This window comes from Dipodomys merriami, unplaced genomic scaffold (assembly GCF_024711535.1).
Source record: "Dipodomys merriami isolate MVZ:Mamm:240054 unplaced genomic scaffold, mDipMer1.0.p SCAF_45, whole genome shotgun sequence".
In the NCBI taxonomy this organism is placed as follows: Eukaryota; Metazoa; Chordata; class Mammalia; order Rodentia; family Heteromyidae; genus Dipodomys; species Dipodomys merriami.
In genome coordinates, this window is record NW_027206013.1 from 10345361 (window position 1) to 10358387 (window position 13027).

The window sequence follows — 13027 nt, forward strand, 5'->3', positions numbered from 1 at the left end:
ACAAAGCTGCTACTCTCTGGGCCTTTGTTTCCTCGGCTGTGGCGTGGACCGCGCTCCTCCCTTGGTGTGCACGGCTGCGAAGATGAAAAATGCAATCGCACCCAGAAGGCTTGGCACAGCTCGCTGAAGCTTGTCTGCCATGTCTCATGACCAACTCTTCGTGCCCTTAGTGTCACCGCCATTGTCCCATCTGCCCCTGTCCCACAGACATCAAGGTTTCTTCCATTGAGTCCTATCTTCAAATTAACTCAGCAACCTACCTAGCTAATTAATACTAATTTACATGCAGGATACTGTATGCGTGTAGGCCAACTCGCGTGGCCAGACAGTCAGTCTCTGCGCTCTGGTACAGTCTGGCACTCTAACAGAAAACACCGCTGTGCAGGGCACCCACGGCGGGCAGCCGAGCCCCACGGTTGCTGCCCTGCCCGCTTACAGAAACCAGGGCCGTGTGTTTCCGAAATGTTCCATTTGGATCAAACATTACTATGGCGATGTTTTGTTTTGTTTTGAAAGAAAGGACAAAAACACAATCAGTCCCAAGGGCTTCCAGATGAAAAAGTGAATCAATCACTGAAAACCCACTGAGGTTCTGGAAAAAAACAAGTTCAAGCACATGTTCGGAACCGCTGCCTCACGGCCTCCGTTTCCCACGTGAAAGCACATGAGGACAAGGGCAGCGCCAGAGAGCCCCAGCAGCAGAGGAGAGGAACTCGCAGCCTGCGGCTTCCTGAGTAGTAAAGTGCAGGGAGTTTGATGGCTTTATTTTTCAAGCCATCAAATGTAAATCACACGCCAAATGTTTCCAGACCCTGCTTTCCTCTTTTAATCACCCACCATGAACTTGCTACTTGGGCTAGGCGCTCGGGCTCCAGCCATAAAGAGTTACCCTCTCCAAAAGCCAGTCTTTGAAAAGCGAAGGGAGGGCTGCAGAGGGAAATGGAAGGAGCTGGTCCGAGGACACACACGGAGGCGTGCACACTTGGGAGCAGCTGCAGAGCAGTGCACAGCTTCCAGCCTCCAGAAGCGCCAGGCCCCGCGGCCCAGCAGCCCCCACTGGGCAGAGCACCGCATCATGCTGTCTCCCAAAGGACCACAAATCAAAGATGAACACTGATCTTCTCTACCAAGGTCAAACCCTCACTGGTAAGTGGCCCAGACACAATCTGAATGAACTGAAAAACCGAGGAATCATAACATCATGTCTATTTCTATCTTTCTATTTCAAGGTACAAAGATTCATAGCAAGTTTTACAAGAGAAGCTGAAAGGAAGAAAGAAGGCCAAGAGGTTGGGAAGAAGTGGAAACAGCAGCCCCTAACTAAGCAGAGGCCTAGGAGTGGTCCCAGTGGCTAGGCGGGCACCGGGCACCCAGCCCCGCAGCCCCTCCCCTCTCCCCTGTCAGGTGGCCCCACGCCTGGCCTCAGCAGCACAGGGATGTTCTCGCATCCGGCTGAAAATAATGGCAGCCCTCCAGTTTACTAAGGCCATGATCTGCCAACATCTACCCATCTGCTTCAGCTGGGGCCACAAGGACAGAGCAGAGACAAAGCATGAGAAGCAGCGATGGTTGTATCCATTCTCCCTCCATTTATGAAAGAAGTTTTGAGATTTCCCTCGCTTCCTCCGGGGTTTGAACTCAGGGCTTTCACTTGCCAGGCAGGTGCTCTATTATTTGAGCCACACTTCCAGCCCTAAGTGTTTTACTTCTTTTTGTTGTTGTTGGTATTATAAAGGTCATGTACAGAGGGGACTTTTTGACTTAACAATAATTTTCAGGAAATCTATTGGGGATGGTATCAACATTTGCACTGTGAGCCAATGGCTCATCATATCATGCATGGCATGCATAATACGATAAAGCAACGATCATAGAGCAAAGTGTTCTAACTTACCCTGTGCGCCTTGAGAACCAGGATTCTCAGAGCAAAAGGAAAGCAGACAAGAGACAGTAGCAAACTCAGGCCTGAAGCGAACTAGATATTAAAATAACACAAGGCCTTGAATCTTTAAACATACATTCACTCTCCAGTTCCTTTACTTACTCATTTAAACAACGATCACCCTGTTGTAATGCTGACACTCCATAGCTCCCAGGCCAAGATGTAGAAACACCATATTCTAATTCAGAGACACCAAGGTCTTCTGAAAGAAACAGCAGCTTCAAGGACTGGGCAGAGATGTCCAAGGTAAGCCTGAAACACCTTAATGTTTTAGACAAGGAAGCTGTAAAACCACCATTGAAATCGTGGGGTCACTGCAAATGACCTCAAAATCTTGAAGACGTTCTCATTAGCAAAGACAGGACAAACTGAGCTTTGAGCTTCAGGAAATACAACAAATTGGAACCCGTTAAATATATTCAAATCTCTGACATCAAAGTGAAATGAAAGGAAGAAAAATAACCCTGACTGGTCACTTTCTGAGGATAACTAAGAGTCCAGTCCCTAAGAGTCCAACCACTTCCTTGAAAACTGGGTAAATGAAAACCAGAGTTTATTCCTCTTTCCTACGTGAGATGTGACACTGGGTCACTAAAGAATCAGGAAGCGGGGAACTGGTGGCTCAACGCCTATAACCTAGCTATTCAGGAAGCTGAGATCTGAGGGTCATGGTACAAAACCAGTCAGGGGGAAGCAAAGTCTGTGAGACTCTTATCTCCGATTAACAACAGAAAGCTGAAAGTGGCTCTGTGGCTCAAAGTGATAGAGCACTAGCTTTGAAAAAAAAGAGCTCAGGAACAGCATCTAGGCTGACGTTCAAGCCCCATGACCAAAAGAATCAGGAAGAGGGAATATCACCTGATAAAAGTTTACAACTTAAAAACTGGAAACAAGCCAGGAACTAGTGGCTCACACCTATAATCCTACTACTCTGAGATCTGAGGATTATGGTTCAAAGCCAGGCAGGCAGGCAGGCAAGTCTAGGAGTCTTATCTCCAATTAACCACCAAAAAGCTGGAAGGGAAGCTATGGCTCAAGCAGTAGAGTGCTAGCCTTGAGCAAAAAAACTCAGGGTCAGCACCTAGACCCTGAGATCAAGCTTCAGGACTGGCACAAAATAAATAAACAAACAAACATAACGAAAGGAAAGGAAAGGAATAGGTAAACGTAGCAATTTTTCAGCCGTTTAATGATTTACTAGATGGAGGCATTCAGCACCCACACTTGCACAAATCAAACAAGAATGGAAAGCATACTCTATGTGTCTCCTGAAGGAAAAACGTAACTCTAACAAGTCTCGCTCAAGGAGCTGAACATAGATCCAGATAGAGTAGCATGTGAACAAGGGAGCAATGGGAAAAATCCAGATAGTTGAACAGCACAGGTCAAAGGTCACAATTCTTCAACAGACAGTGCAGAAGTAGGAAAAAAGAATGAGAGGAATCCACAGACGTAAAGCCAACCTCTCAAGGTTTTTTAACTGGCCAGGCAAAGTCACAGTGTTTAAAGATGCACACTTGAGTGACTAACATCATAAAGAAAAGCAAGGACACGAATAAAATAGAAGTCAGTTCTTCTGATATCAGAAGGGGATGATGGGATGGGGATGGGAGGCAAGCAGTAGTGGGAGGAGACTGAGGAAGTTCTAGGTCTTAACACAGTAGCACATTCACCATGTGCTAAGAAATCACTCAATCCACTTTTCAGTATAAAAGGTTTTTTGTTGTTTTTTTTTTTGCCCCGTGCCGGTAGCTCATGCTCATACTCAGGAGTCTGAAATCTGAGGATCACTGTTCAAAGCCAGCTGGGGCAGGAGAGTCCATGAGACTCATACCTCCAATAAACCACTCAGAAAACCAGAACTAGTGCATTGGCTCAAGTGGTAGAATGTTATCCTTGAGCTGAAGAGCTGAGGGATAGCATTCAAGCCCCATGACCGACAAAAAAGAAAAAAAAAATTGTTGGTGTGTGTGTGTGTGTGTGTGTGTGTGTGAGAGAGAGAGAGAGAGAGAGAGAGAATGTTATGGGGCTTGTACTGCCTGAGCTCTTTTTTTGTTCAAGGCTAGTTAGTGCTCTACCACTTGAGCTACAGTGCCACTTCCGGTTTTCTGGTAGTTAATTGGAGGTAAGAGTCTTATGCACTCTCCTCCCTAAGCTGACTTTGAACCCTAATCCTCAGATCTCAGCCTCCTGAGTAGCAAGGATTATAGGCATAAGCTATCAGCACCCAGCTAAAGGTTTTTGTTTGTTTCCTTGTTTGTTTGAAGGTAACATGACCAGGAAGGCTGGACAGGGAGAGAGAGAGAGAGAGATCAGAACTGCCTTTTAGAAGCTTAAAATTCAAACTTAGTTGTACATTTTGGCCACAGATCCAAATGGTGTTCCTTTCCTTTTGCAAAACGTGTTGCAGCCAGTGAAAGGATCCCCTTAGCAAGACCTACTAAACAGAACAAGTCCTCTTAACAGCAGCACGACAGACTGCAGCTGCCAAAGTGAGCAGATCACAGAGAAGCCAGAAGCCCATGGGGAAAAGTGGGTAGATGTCTAAAGAACACAGTTCAGGAATTAATTTGTTTGTATAAAAGAATTGCAACTAATAAGGCATTCCAAACAGAGAAACCATGTTTTGGGCCACAGACAAGAAAAAGGAAAATCAAAATAGCATGGCACTGCAGGCTCTCCTCAGCCTCACCTGCCCAGGGGAAGTAGTACTTGCCACCTGTTCACTGGTCTTCAACATGTTTTGAGCAAGGATTGAAAAAGGGATCCAAACCAATAATCCTATTTTAAGGCTAAAGCTAAGAACAAAGAACAAGAGTCTCTGTGTTAGAAAGTACTTTGGAGCTCACACCTGCAACCCTAGCTCCTCAAGAGGCTGTGATTTGAGGATTCAAGGTGAGAAGTCAGCTCAGAAAAAAAAAGTCCAAACCCTCATCTCCAATTAACCAGCAAAAACTCAGAAGAACTGGAGTTGTGGCTCAAGTGGTAGAGCACCAGCCTTGAGTGGAAAATAAAAAAGCCATGCAAGAACTGAGGCCCCAGTACTTACTGGCAACAACTAAAAGAAAGAACAAGAAAAAATGGAAAGGAAGTACTTTTGAGTAGAGTATGGTCATGTGTGACTATAGGCCCAGCTACCTAGAAGGGAAAGGTAGAAGGACAGCTTGAGCCCAGCAGTTTTCAAAACCAGTCTGGGTAACAGCAAGACCCTGCTTCAAAACAACAACCCCCCACCCCCAAAGTATCCCAAAGCCCAGTTTCATACATAACCTACTTGTAGAATCTAAAAGAGGGACTACAAAGAACTTACAGGGATTGTATTTCTTCATGAAAAGACTCCTGAGCAGTGTCCGCCACACAGCAAACATGCGCCTTCTGACAGGACCTCAGAACAAGCTCTTGCTAAACTCTTTCCTCTCCCAGTGCCCACCACACCCTCTGCTTACTGTGTGGCATCTTACTGCACTGGAACAGACAGTCGGTGCCAGCAGTTTCACTTTTTGAGTGAGGTGTCACGTAGCCAAATGGCATTCACAGACCAGGAATCATTTTGCTTGCTCTAAAATCCTCTCTACATAGCACATGTGAGCTATCAATATGCACAAACATATACACATGCATACAAAGAACAAAGTCAATACAATACAAGTAACTGGGGCAGGGCTTGTTAAGGGCCATTTACAGTTAAGCTTTAAGGTCATTAACATCCTGACGTAATTCAATATAGAGGCAAAATCATTATAGATTTTTCTGCCCAGCCCCCTCCTTTTTGGGTGCCAGTACTGGGGTTGGACTCAGGGACTAAGGGAGTAGGTGGCTTGTCCTTTAGCTTTTTTCCTCACAGCTGGCACTCTACCACTTAAGCTACATATCCAGCTCCAGCTTTTTGGTAGTTGACTGAAGATAAGACTCCTACAGACTTTCCTGCCCAGGGTAGCTATGAACTGAGATCCTCAGATCTCAGCTTCCAGACTAGCTAAGTTTACAGTCGTAAGCCACTGATGCCCAGCTGATTTGCTGCCTTTTTTTTTTTTTTGGGGGGGGGGGTCAGTCGTGGGCCTGAACTCAGGGCCTAGGCACTGTCCCTCAGCTCTTCAGCTCAAGGCTAGCGCCCTACCACTTGAGCCACAGTGCCACTTCCAGCTTTTCTGCTTATGTGGTGCTGAGGAATCAAACCCAGGGCCTCATGCATACAAAGCAAGCACTCTACCACTGAGCCACTTTCCCAGCCCAATTTGCTGCTTTTTAAGCTCTCTCCCCCTATTTACCATATGCATACGCGCGCAAGCACAAGCACACACACACACACACACAAACACACGCGCGCGTGCGCACGCACACACGCACATGCATACTTGAAAGCAAGAGATAAGTCTCAGAGGCCATCACTAGGAGCTTACCATAACTGTGCAGTCCTCGGAGCCGCTGGCAATGACCTGATCGTTGTGAGGACACCAGTCTATATCCAGCACTGGTCCTGTGTGGCCACATACTGTAGGGTAGGACTTGTCAATTCGACCGGTCTGAAACAAGAGACACAACGGTATGTAACATCAACACCATGATCTACACCCACAACTCAACCTATGATGGATGATATCTGTGTGTCAGTGAGTATAAATCTGCCAATTTCCACTTCTAGAAATAGCTAGTACCAAGGATAGGCCACCAAGTTACAAGGATCCACATTTCCAATCTGCATTAATAAAACACAGCAAAGAGAATGCGTAAGTCTTTTTACCAGAATGTAATTCTACAATAGCATAACTGTAGATGGTTTTTACAGGATTAAAAAACACCAAAACTTGGTATTACTCAAAATTCAATATGCAACTCTTAATGTAATAAATAACATAGTATCTTTGACAAAGTGTCAGTTCTAGAAATGATTGTCACTGCTAACATTAAAAAAAAATTAAGTAAAAGCCAGGCACCAGTGGCTCACGCCTGTAATCCTCACTCCTGTAATCCTAGCTACTCAGGAAGCTGAGAATCACAGTTTAAAGCCAGCCCAAGCAAGGAAAGTCTGTGAGACTTTGATCTCCAAAGAACCACCAGAAAACCAGAAATGGCACAGTGGCTAAAGTGGTAGAATGCTCGCCTTGAGCTGAAGAGCCTAGGGACAGCACCCAGGCCCAGAGTTCAAGCCCCAGACCACCAAAAAATAAAAATAAAAAAATTCTTTAAAATTTCTTAGGGATTAAATGGCAACACTGAAATGTCTCCGTCTCCCCCATTCCTCAGTCACCAGGAACACCAGAAAGACAGTGGGATCCACACCAACTTAGACTTCACCTCCTTCCAGTACGATAGCCCACGAGTACCAGCACTCACGCATGGTCCACAACGGGACAGAACAAGCCAGCCTGGCTCATCAGGCCAGTGTGGGGTAACTGAGACCAGTGCTGCCATAGCCACAGGTGTTACAGGTTCAACAGGTCAATGCCAGCCCTTGCTAGATGTGCTCCAAGAGCAATGCCCACAAAGGAATCATCACAATATACAATGGACCCCCTTGCTTACATCATTCTCGTATTAAAGGAGGCAGGCTTCAGGCTTCAGTCTGTCCCCTTTGCAATTTTACATCAGTAAACTGTATGGCTTTGGTTCCCCAACCTTATTTGGCTTTGGAGACAGAGAAGCAATGAGTGGTACAGTGCCAAACCAGACAGGTAGGAGTTTGAATCCAGGCTCTACTGCTTAAAGAGGCTGACCTTAGGTAAGTCAAGGAATGTATCTAGCCGGGCGCTGGTGGCTCACTCCTGTAATCCTAGCTACTCAGGAGGCTGAGATCTGAGGATCGCTGTTCAAAGCCAACCTGGGAAGGAAAGTCTGTGAGACTCTAACCTCCAATAAACCACCAGAAAACTGGAAGTGGCACTGTGGCTCAAGTGGCAGAGTGCTAGCCTTAAAATGAACTGAGGGACAGCGCCCAGGCCCAGAGTTCAAGCCCTACAACTGACAAAAAAAAAAAAAAAAAAAAGAAAGAAAGAAAGAAAGAAAGAAAGAAAAGAATGTATCTAAATGCCAGCTACATCATCTGTAAAATAGGTAACAATAATATTTATCTCCCAAGCATACAGTAAGGACAACTTATGTAGGTAAATCATAACTTAGCATTACTATTTGTGTAAAGTGGATAAAAAATTAATTATAGTACCTGGGATATAATAAGTACTCAATAAAAGTTCTCATCAGAATATTTATAGTACCGCATCATTAAGAATTAACGACTATGAGTTACTGGTGAACTTTTATGGGCCAGACGTCGGGCTGAGTGTTGGAGACGCAGCGTGACCAGGGCAGCTCTGCTTTGGCCTGAGCATGGCATTCCATGAGAACAGAGACCTTGTGATAGGCAGTTACAATGCAGATAAGACGTGGTCCAGGAGGACACAGGGGTAGAGGAACGAGGAAGGCCACTGCAGGCCTGTGTGTGGCCACTGTCTTGGGAAGGTTTCTGCTGAGAAGGCAAGTACTAAGTTGAGACTTACAATATGGTCCTATGTATGATATGGCTGAGATTTAAGATATAGTACTATCTACAGAACTGAGGCCTCGATTTCTTCATGGTTTTCCCCTTTTCCCTTGCAACTCATTACCAGTAGGCCCAGGGGCTGGGAGTGCAGGTTAGAGCATGTGCCTAACATGCTAGAGTCAGTCCCCAGCACTGTGGGAAAATGTCCACAAACACTGTAACACTTAAGATCTGTGACCCACCCTGGCTGGGTGCTCACGTCTGTAATCCTAGCTATTCAGGAGGCTGAGATCTAAGGATCAGGGTTCAAAGCAAGCCTGGAAAGGAAAGCCCATCAGACTCTTATCTCCAGTAAATCACCAGAAAACTGGAAGTGGCACTGTGGCTCAAATGCTAGAGCGCTAGCCTTGAGCTGAAGAGCTGAGGGACAGCACCCAGGCCCAGAGTTCAAACCCCACAACTGACCCTCCCACACACACGGCCCAAGTGTTTTTACATGTAAATTGAACCAAATGTCCAGAAGAGATGGCTTCAAACACAAAATGTCCAGAGCATAGAGCTCCTATATATGAACTCACTGCATATGGAATGTATCACAAAGGACAGTACTAGAAGGAAAGGACCCATAGTACAGTATAAGGAGGAATTATTAAGCCTATATGACTTACATTAAAGAAAAACCTCCTCAAAGGAAAGAGGGGAGAAAAGGGAAGGAGAGGGGATGGTGCATAGCTCAAGTGACTGAGCACTTGCTTAGCAAGGGTGAGAGCCTGAGTTCCAGCTCCAGGACTACAAAATAAAGGGGAAATAGGAGGAAGGGAGAGAGAAGAGGGGAGGGAGGAAGGAGAGGCAGACATGAAGACCAAATTCAGCAGTATGGCTTGTAAAAAACAACAACAACAACAAAAAAACCCACAACCAAAGGCTGTTTTGAGGCCAGTCTGAGTTATATAGCAAGACATTGTCATAAAATAACACATGCATGCACATGTGTGCACACATGCACATACATACGCACACGCGCACACACAAAGTGGAAAGACAAATTACAGAGAAAAGATATGCCATATGTGCATTGTCCAACCAGTCAAGGAATAACTGAAGAGGCCAGTGGGCAGTGACAGTGGGAGGAACCTGATGACCACAGCATAAGAGAGACTCCATCTCACTGGTAATTCACTACTGGCAAGAAATGTACATGTGGAATAGAGTAAGCAGGGAAGGAGGGACTCACACAGGGCTCCTTCAATTCCTTTGGCAAGCAGAGCAGCCTGGTCCCAGGTCCCAGGTAGAAAAGACAGAGAGGGCATCCATGCAGCACGCAGCCCCTGGGCAGTGTGGAGGGGAAGGGCTCCCCTCTCCACAAGGAGAGGCCTGACTGCAGAGCTACTGGAAGCAGGGGCAAAGGCAGAGCAGTCTCTCCCTCTCCCTCCCTCAAAAGGACTTTTGTGGCAGACATGTACAGGTAGGACACAAACACATCTGACACAAACACAACTTCCCTTGGCAAAGAACAAAACAAAGGGGCATGGCACTTTACCTACATCTGGTTGTGCTTTTTTTTTCTTCCCCCAAAAGAGGTAGAAAACAAACATAGCAAAATATTAACATCTGTTCAATCTTGTGAATGAGTACATGAATATCCTGTCATTTTATTTCATATGTTTCCTATTTTGAAAAGAATAAAAATGATGTTAATGTATTGCTACTAATTTTATATTGAAAAAAAAATTTTTTTTCCTCTCAAGAAGCAAATCCTTTTCTACCTGAGTTGTTTTCTCTCAGGGTCTTTTCGTTCCCAGGTTGGCCCCCGCAAACCACGTTTGGCATCCCTGCTGGCAAAGCATAGTTCTGCACTTGAACTTCCAAGAACAACAAAATGACCTTTTCCAATCTAGACTAAGTAGAACTTTTGGTCAGACATAAATGGATTTTGAGAGAAGTCTGGAAGTACTAGTACTACCTGTGCTTAATTACATACGAAGGGGCATACTACATGACCTTCTGCCCTGACCTGGTTAAAACTAAACAACCTTACCTAAAAGTTAATAGTTCTTCGCCGGTATTCTTCAAATAAGATATATGAGGACTGGGAGTGTGATTCAAGTGTCATAGCAGTGGTTCTGAGTTCCAATCCTACACACACACACACACACACACACACACACGAACACACACACACGAGACTAATAACAGCACAGCTGTTATTCCCACCTGAATCCTATTAAGCTTGCAGCATAAAGGTGCTAGGCTACAAAGGTACCATAAAGGTATCTTTAATGTACATTTGCCCAGGAAGCTGAAGGCCACTGAAAAGACAGCCCCATCTATTCCATCCTTTCTATTAACAAATAAAGCAAACAAAAAACAGTAATAGCAACCAGGCACAAGACTCATGCCTAGCTACTTAGGAGGCTGAGATCTGAGGATCAAGGTTTGAAACATATCTTATCTCCAAGTAATCAGCAAAAAGGGAAAAGTGGAGGGATGGCTTCAGTGGTAAAGCACCAGCTGTGAGTGGAAAAAGCCAACTGAGGCTATAAGCCCTGAGTTCAAGTCCCAGAACTGGCCAAAAAACAAACTTTTAGGAGACTTACTTTACATGCTAAGAACTACTTGAAAATCGTTATGTCTGTGTCCTCACAAGACTATTTATAAGATGGGAATGCAATCATCCCTACTTTCTAAATTTAAAACATGGAGACACAGATAAAGTAAAGAAGGAGAGACCTAACATATCCTGGATCTTCCAGACTTGGAGAGGGAAAGAAAATTGCCATTATGCCATGGATTGTGAATAGGGCACAAAAGTAATGTTCATGCCATTGGCAGCTGGCCATGAGCCACTCAGAGTTAATAACAAGTGATATTCTGTGAGCAGCTGCTTCCTCTGGTTGTGATGTCACCATCAATCCTCACAGTAAATAAACCCCACATGCAGCACCATATCGCAGCGTAAGAAAAAGGAACTGACTCTCTGATAGTAGAAAAAGAAAAAAGTGAGAAAAGTGGCATTTCCATCATTTGGCATACTGAATGTTCACAATTCTCAGCGCTCTTGCTCACAAGGGTTTATACCTCTGAGTATATTCTTATATTTATAACAATCAAAACCAAGCAAGAGCACTACATACACCACCACCACTACCCCCACTGCCGCAAGGAGGAGACATTAGTAAGACTGTGGAGCTGGACCCACACAAGCTACTAAGGGCTGAAGTACCTGGAGACCCACAGATACCATCCTAATAACCATCACCTGGTAAGGAGGAGGAGACGGCATTCTGAAAGACACTGCATTAGCAGCTAATGAGCATCCAGGTCTCTACTCATCCTCAGAACAGTCATTATCAGGCAGTGCAAACACCAAGGAATCCATGTCTAATCTGCTAGATTGTGTGGGCCACCACCTGTCAGAGACAGCACGTTCACCTGCTCCCTCGAAGCAGCAAATGGAATTCACTATCGAGGCTGAGGGCTCATGAGAACTAATGCCAGATTATTGAAGATACATTTGGGGGGGGGGCAAAGAGCTGATTTATGTTAAGAACCTTTCATCCATTTCTCCAAGTTTGCACATATAATAATTTCCTTCTACTAGCCAATCAATGTATAGGTTTGTAAGTCATTCACTTACATCACCTAGAATAGTACTAGTTTTCTAGCATGGAAATAGGTTTGGCTGGGTGTAAAAGACATTTATATCCCCAGCTTTAATTTTTTTTTTATTTGTTCATAACTTACTAGCCCTACTTACAGGATGGCTTCTATTGTGCTTTCTAACTAAAACCCCCGTACCTGAGATTACCTGGATGTCAATCCAACAGGAGATAAAATGACCAACACATGCTTTCCAAAAGCTCTGGCCAACAGCCCAGTTCATAAAACTGAGGGGCACTGTGAAATGGGTCAGGACACTGTCTTACAGTCCTTAGCACCTGAAAGATCCGGTGGCCAGCCCAGAGCCAAGCAACATGAGCCCAAGGGAAAATTCAACCTCTGAAGCCGGTACAGTTTCCACGGGGCTGGCTCAAGCTAAAGGTGATGGTTTTGAGTATGCTCCAGCCAGCAACCCTCACTGTGCATAAAACATCCTAGACACCCTATCATTTGATTTGTGCTTGAGGAAAGTTCTTAGACATTTCAAAGGAGAGCAGGTCACTAGTGGGTCACACCTATAATCTTAGCTACTCAGGAGGCTGAGATCTGAGGATTGAAGCCAGTACAGGAGACGTAGCTCAAGTGGAAGAACACTAGCCATCAATGTTCTAGGTCCTGAGTTCATACTGGTATGGACACACAAAAAACAACAAATGAAAAATAGAGCTCCTACAGAGGGCTTATATCTCTCAACTTTCCTATCAAATTAGGTGCCATTTTTCTCCAATGGATTCTTTTTTTTTTTAAGAAGAGAAAAAAAATCAAAATAGCAGCATGAGTAAGTATGAAATTATAATAGCTCCAAAAAGGAATGTTTGTAATTTAGAGGTATACAAAATTCATGTAACATTTAAGAAATGGCATTTCTAATCTGTAAGGATATTTATCATTTATCAACTTCAACATAAAACCACAACAACTTCTGCTTAGATCTATTAGTGTAGCTT

At 44.7% G+C, this 13027-nt stretch overlaps 1 protein-coding gene across 1 annotated transcript in view; it reads right to left on the minus strand.

Moving 5' to 3' along the window:
• Positions 1-13027, minus strand: part of Coro1c (coronin 1C) — a 72037-nt gene that overhangs the window by 17673 nt on the left and 41337 nt on the right. Inside the window, exon 3 of the mRNA XM_069994659.1 lies at positions 6343-6465. Within this exon, the coding sequence (XP_069850760.1) occupies positions 6343-6465 (123 nt within the window). The remainder of the gene's footprint in view (positions 1-6342; positions 6466-13027) is intronic.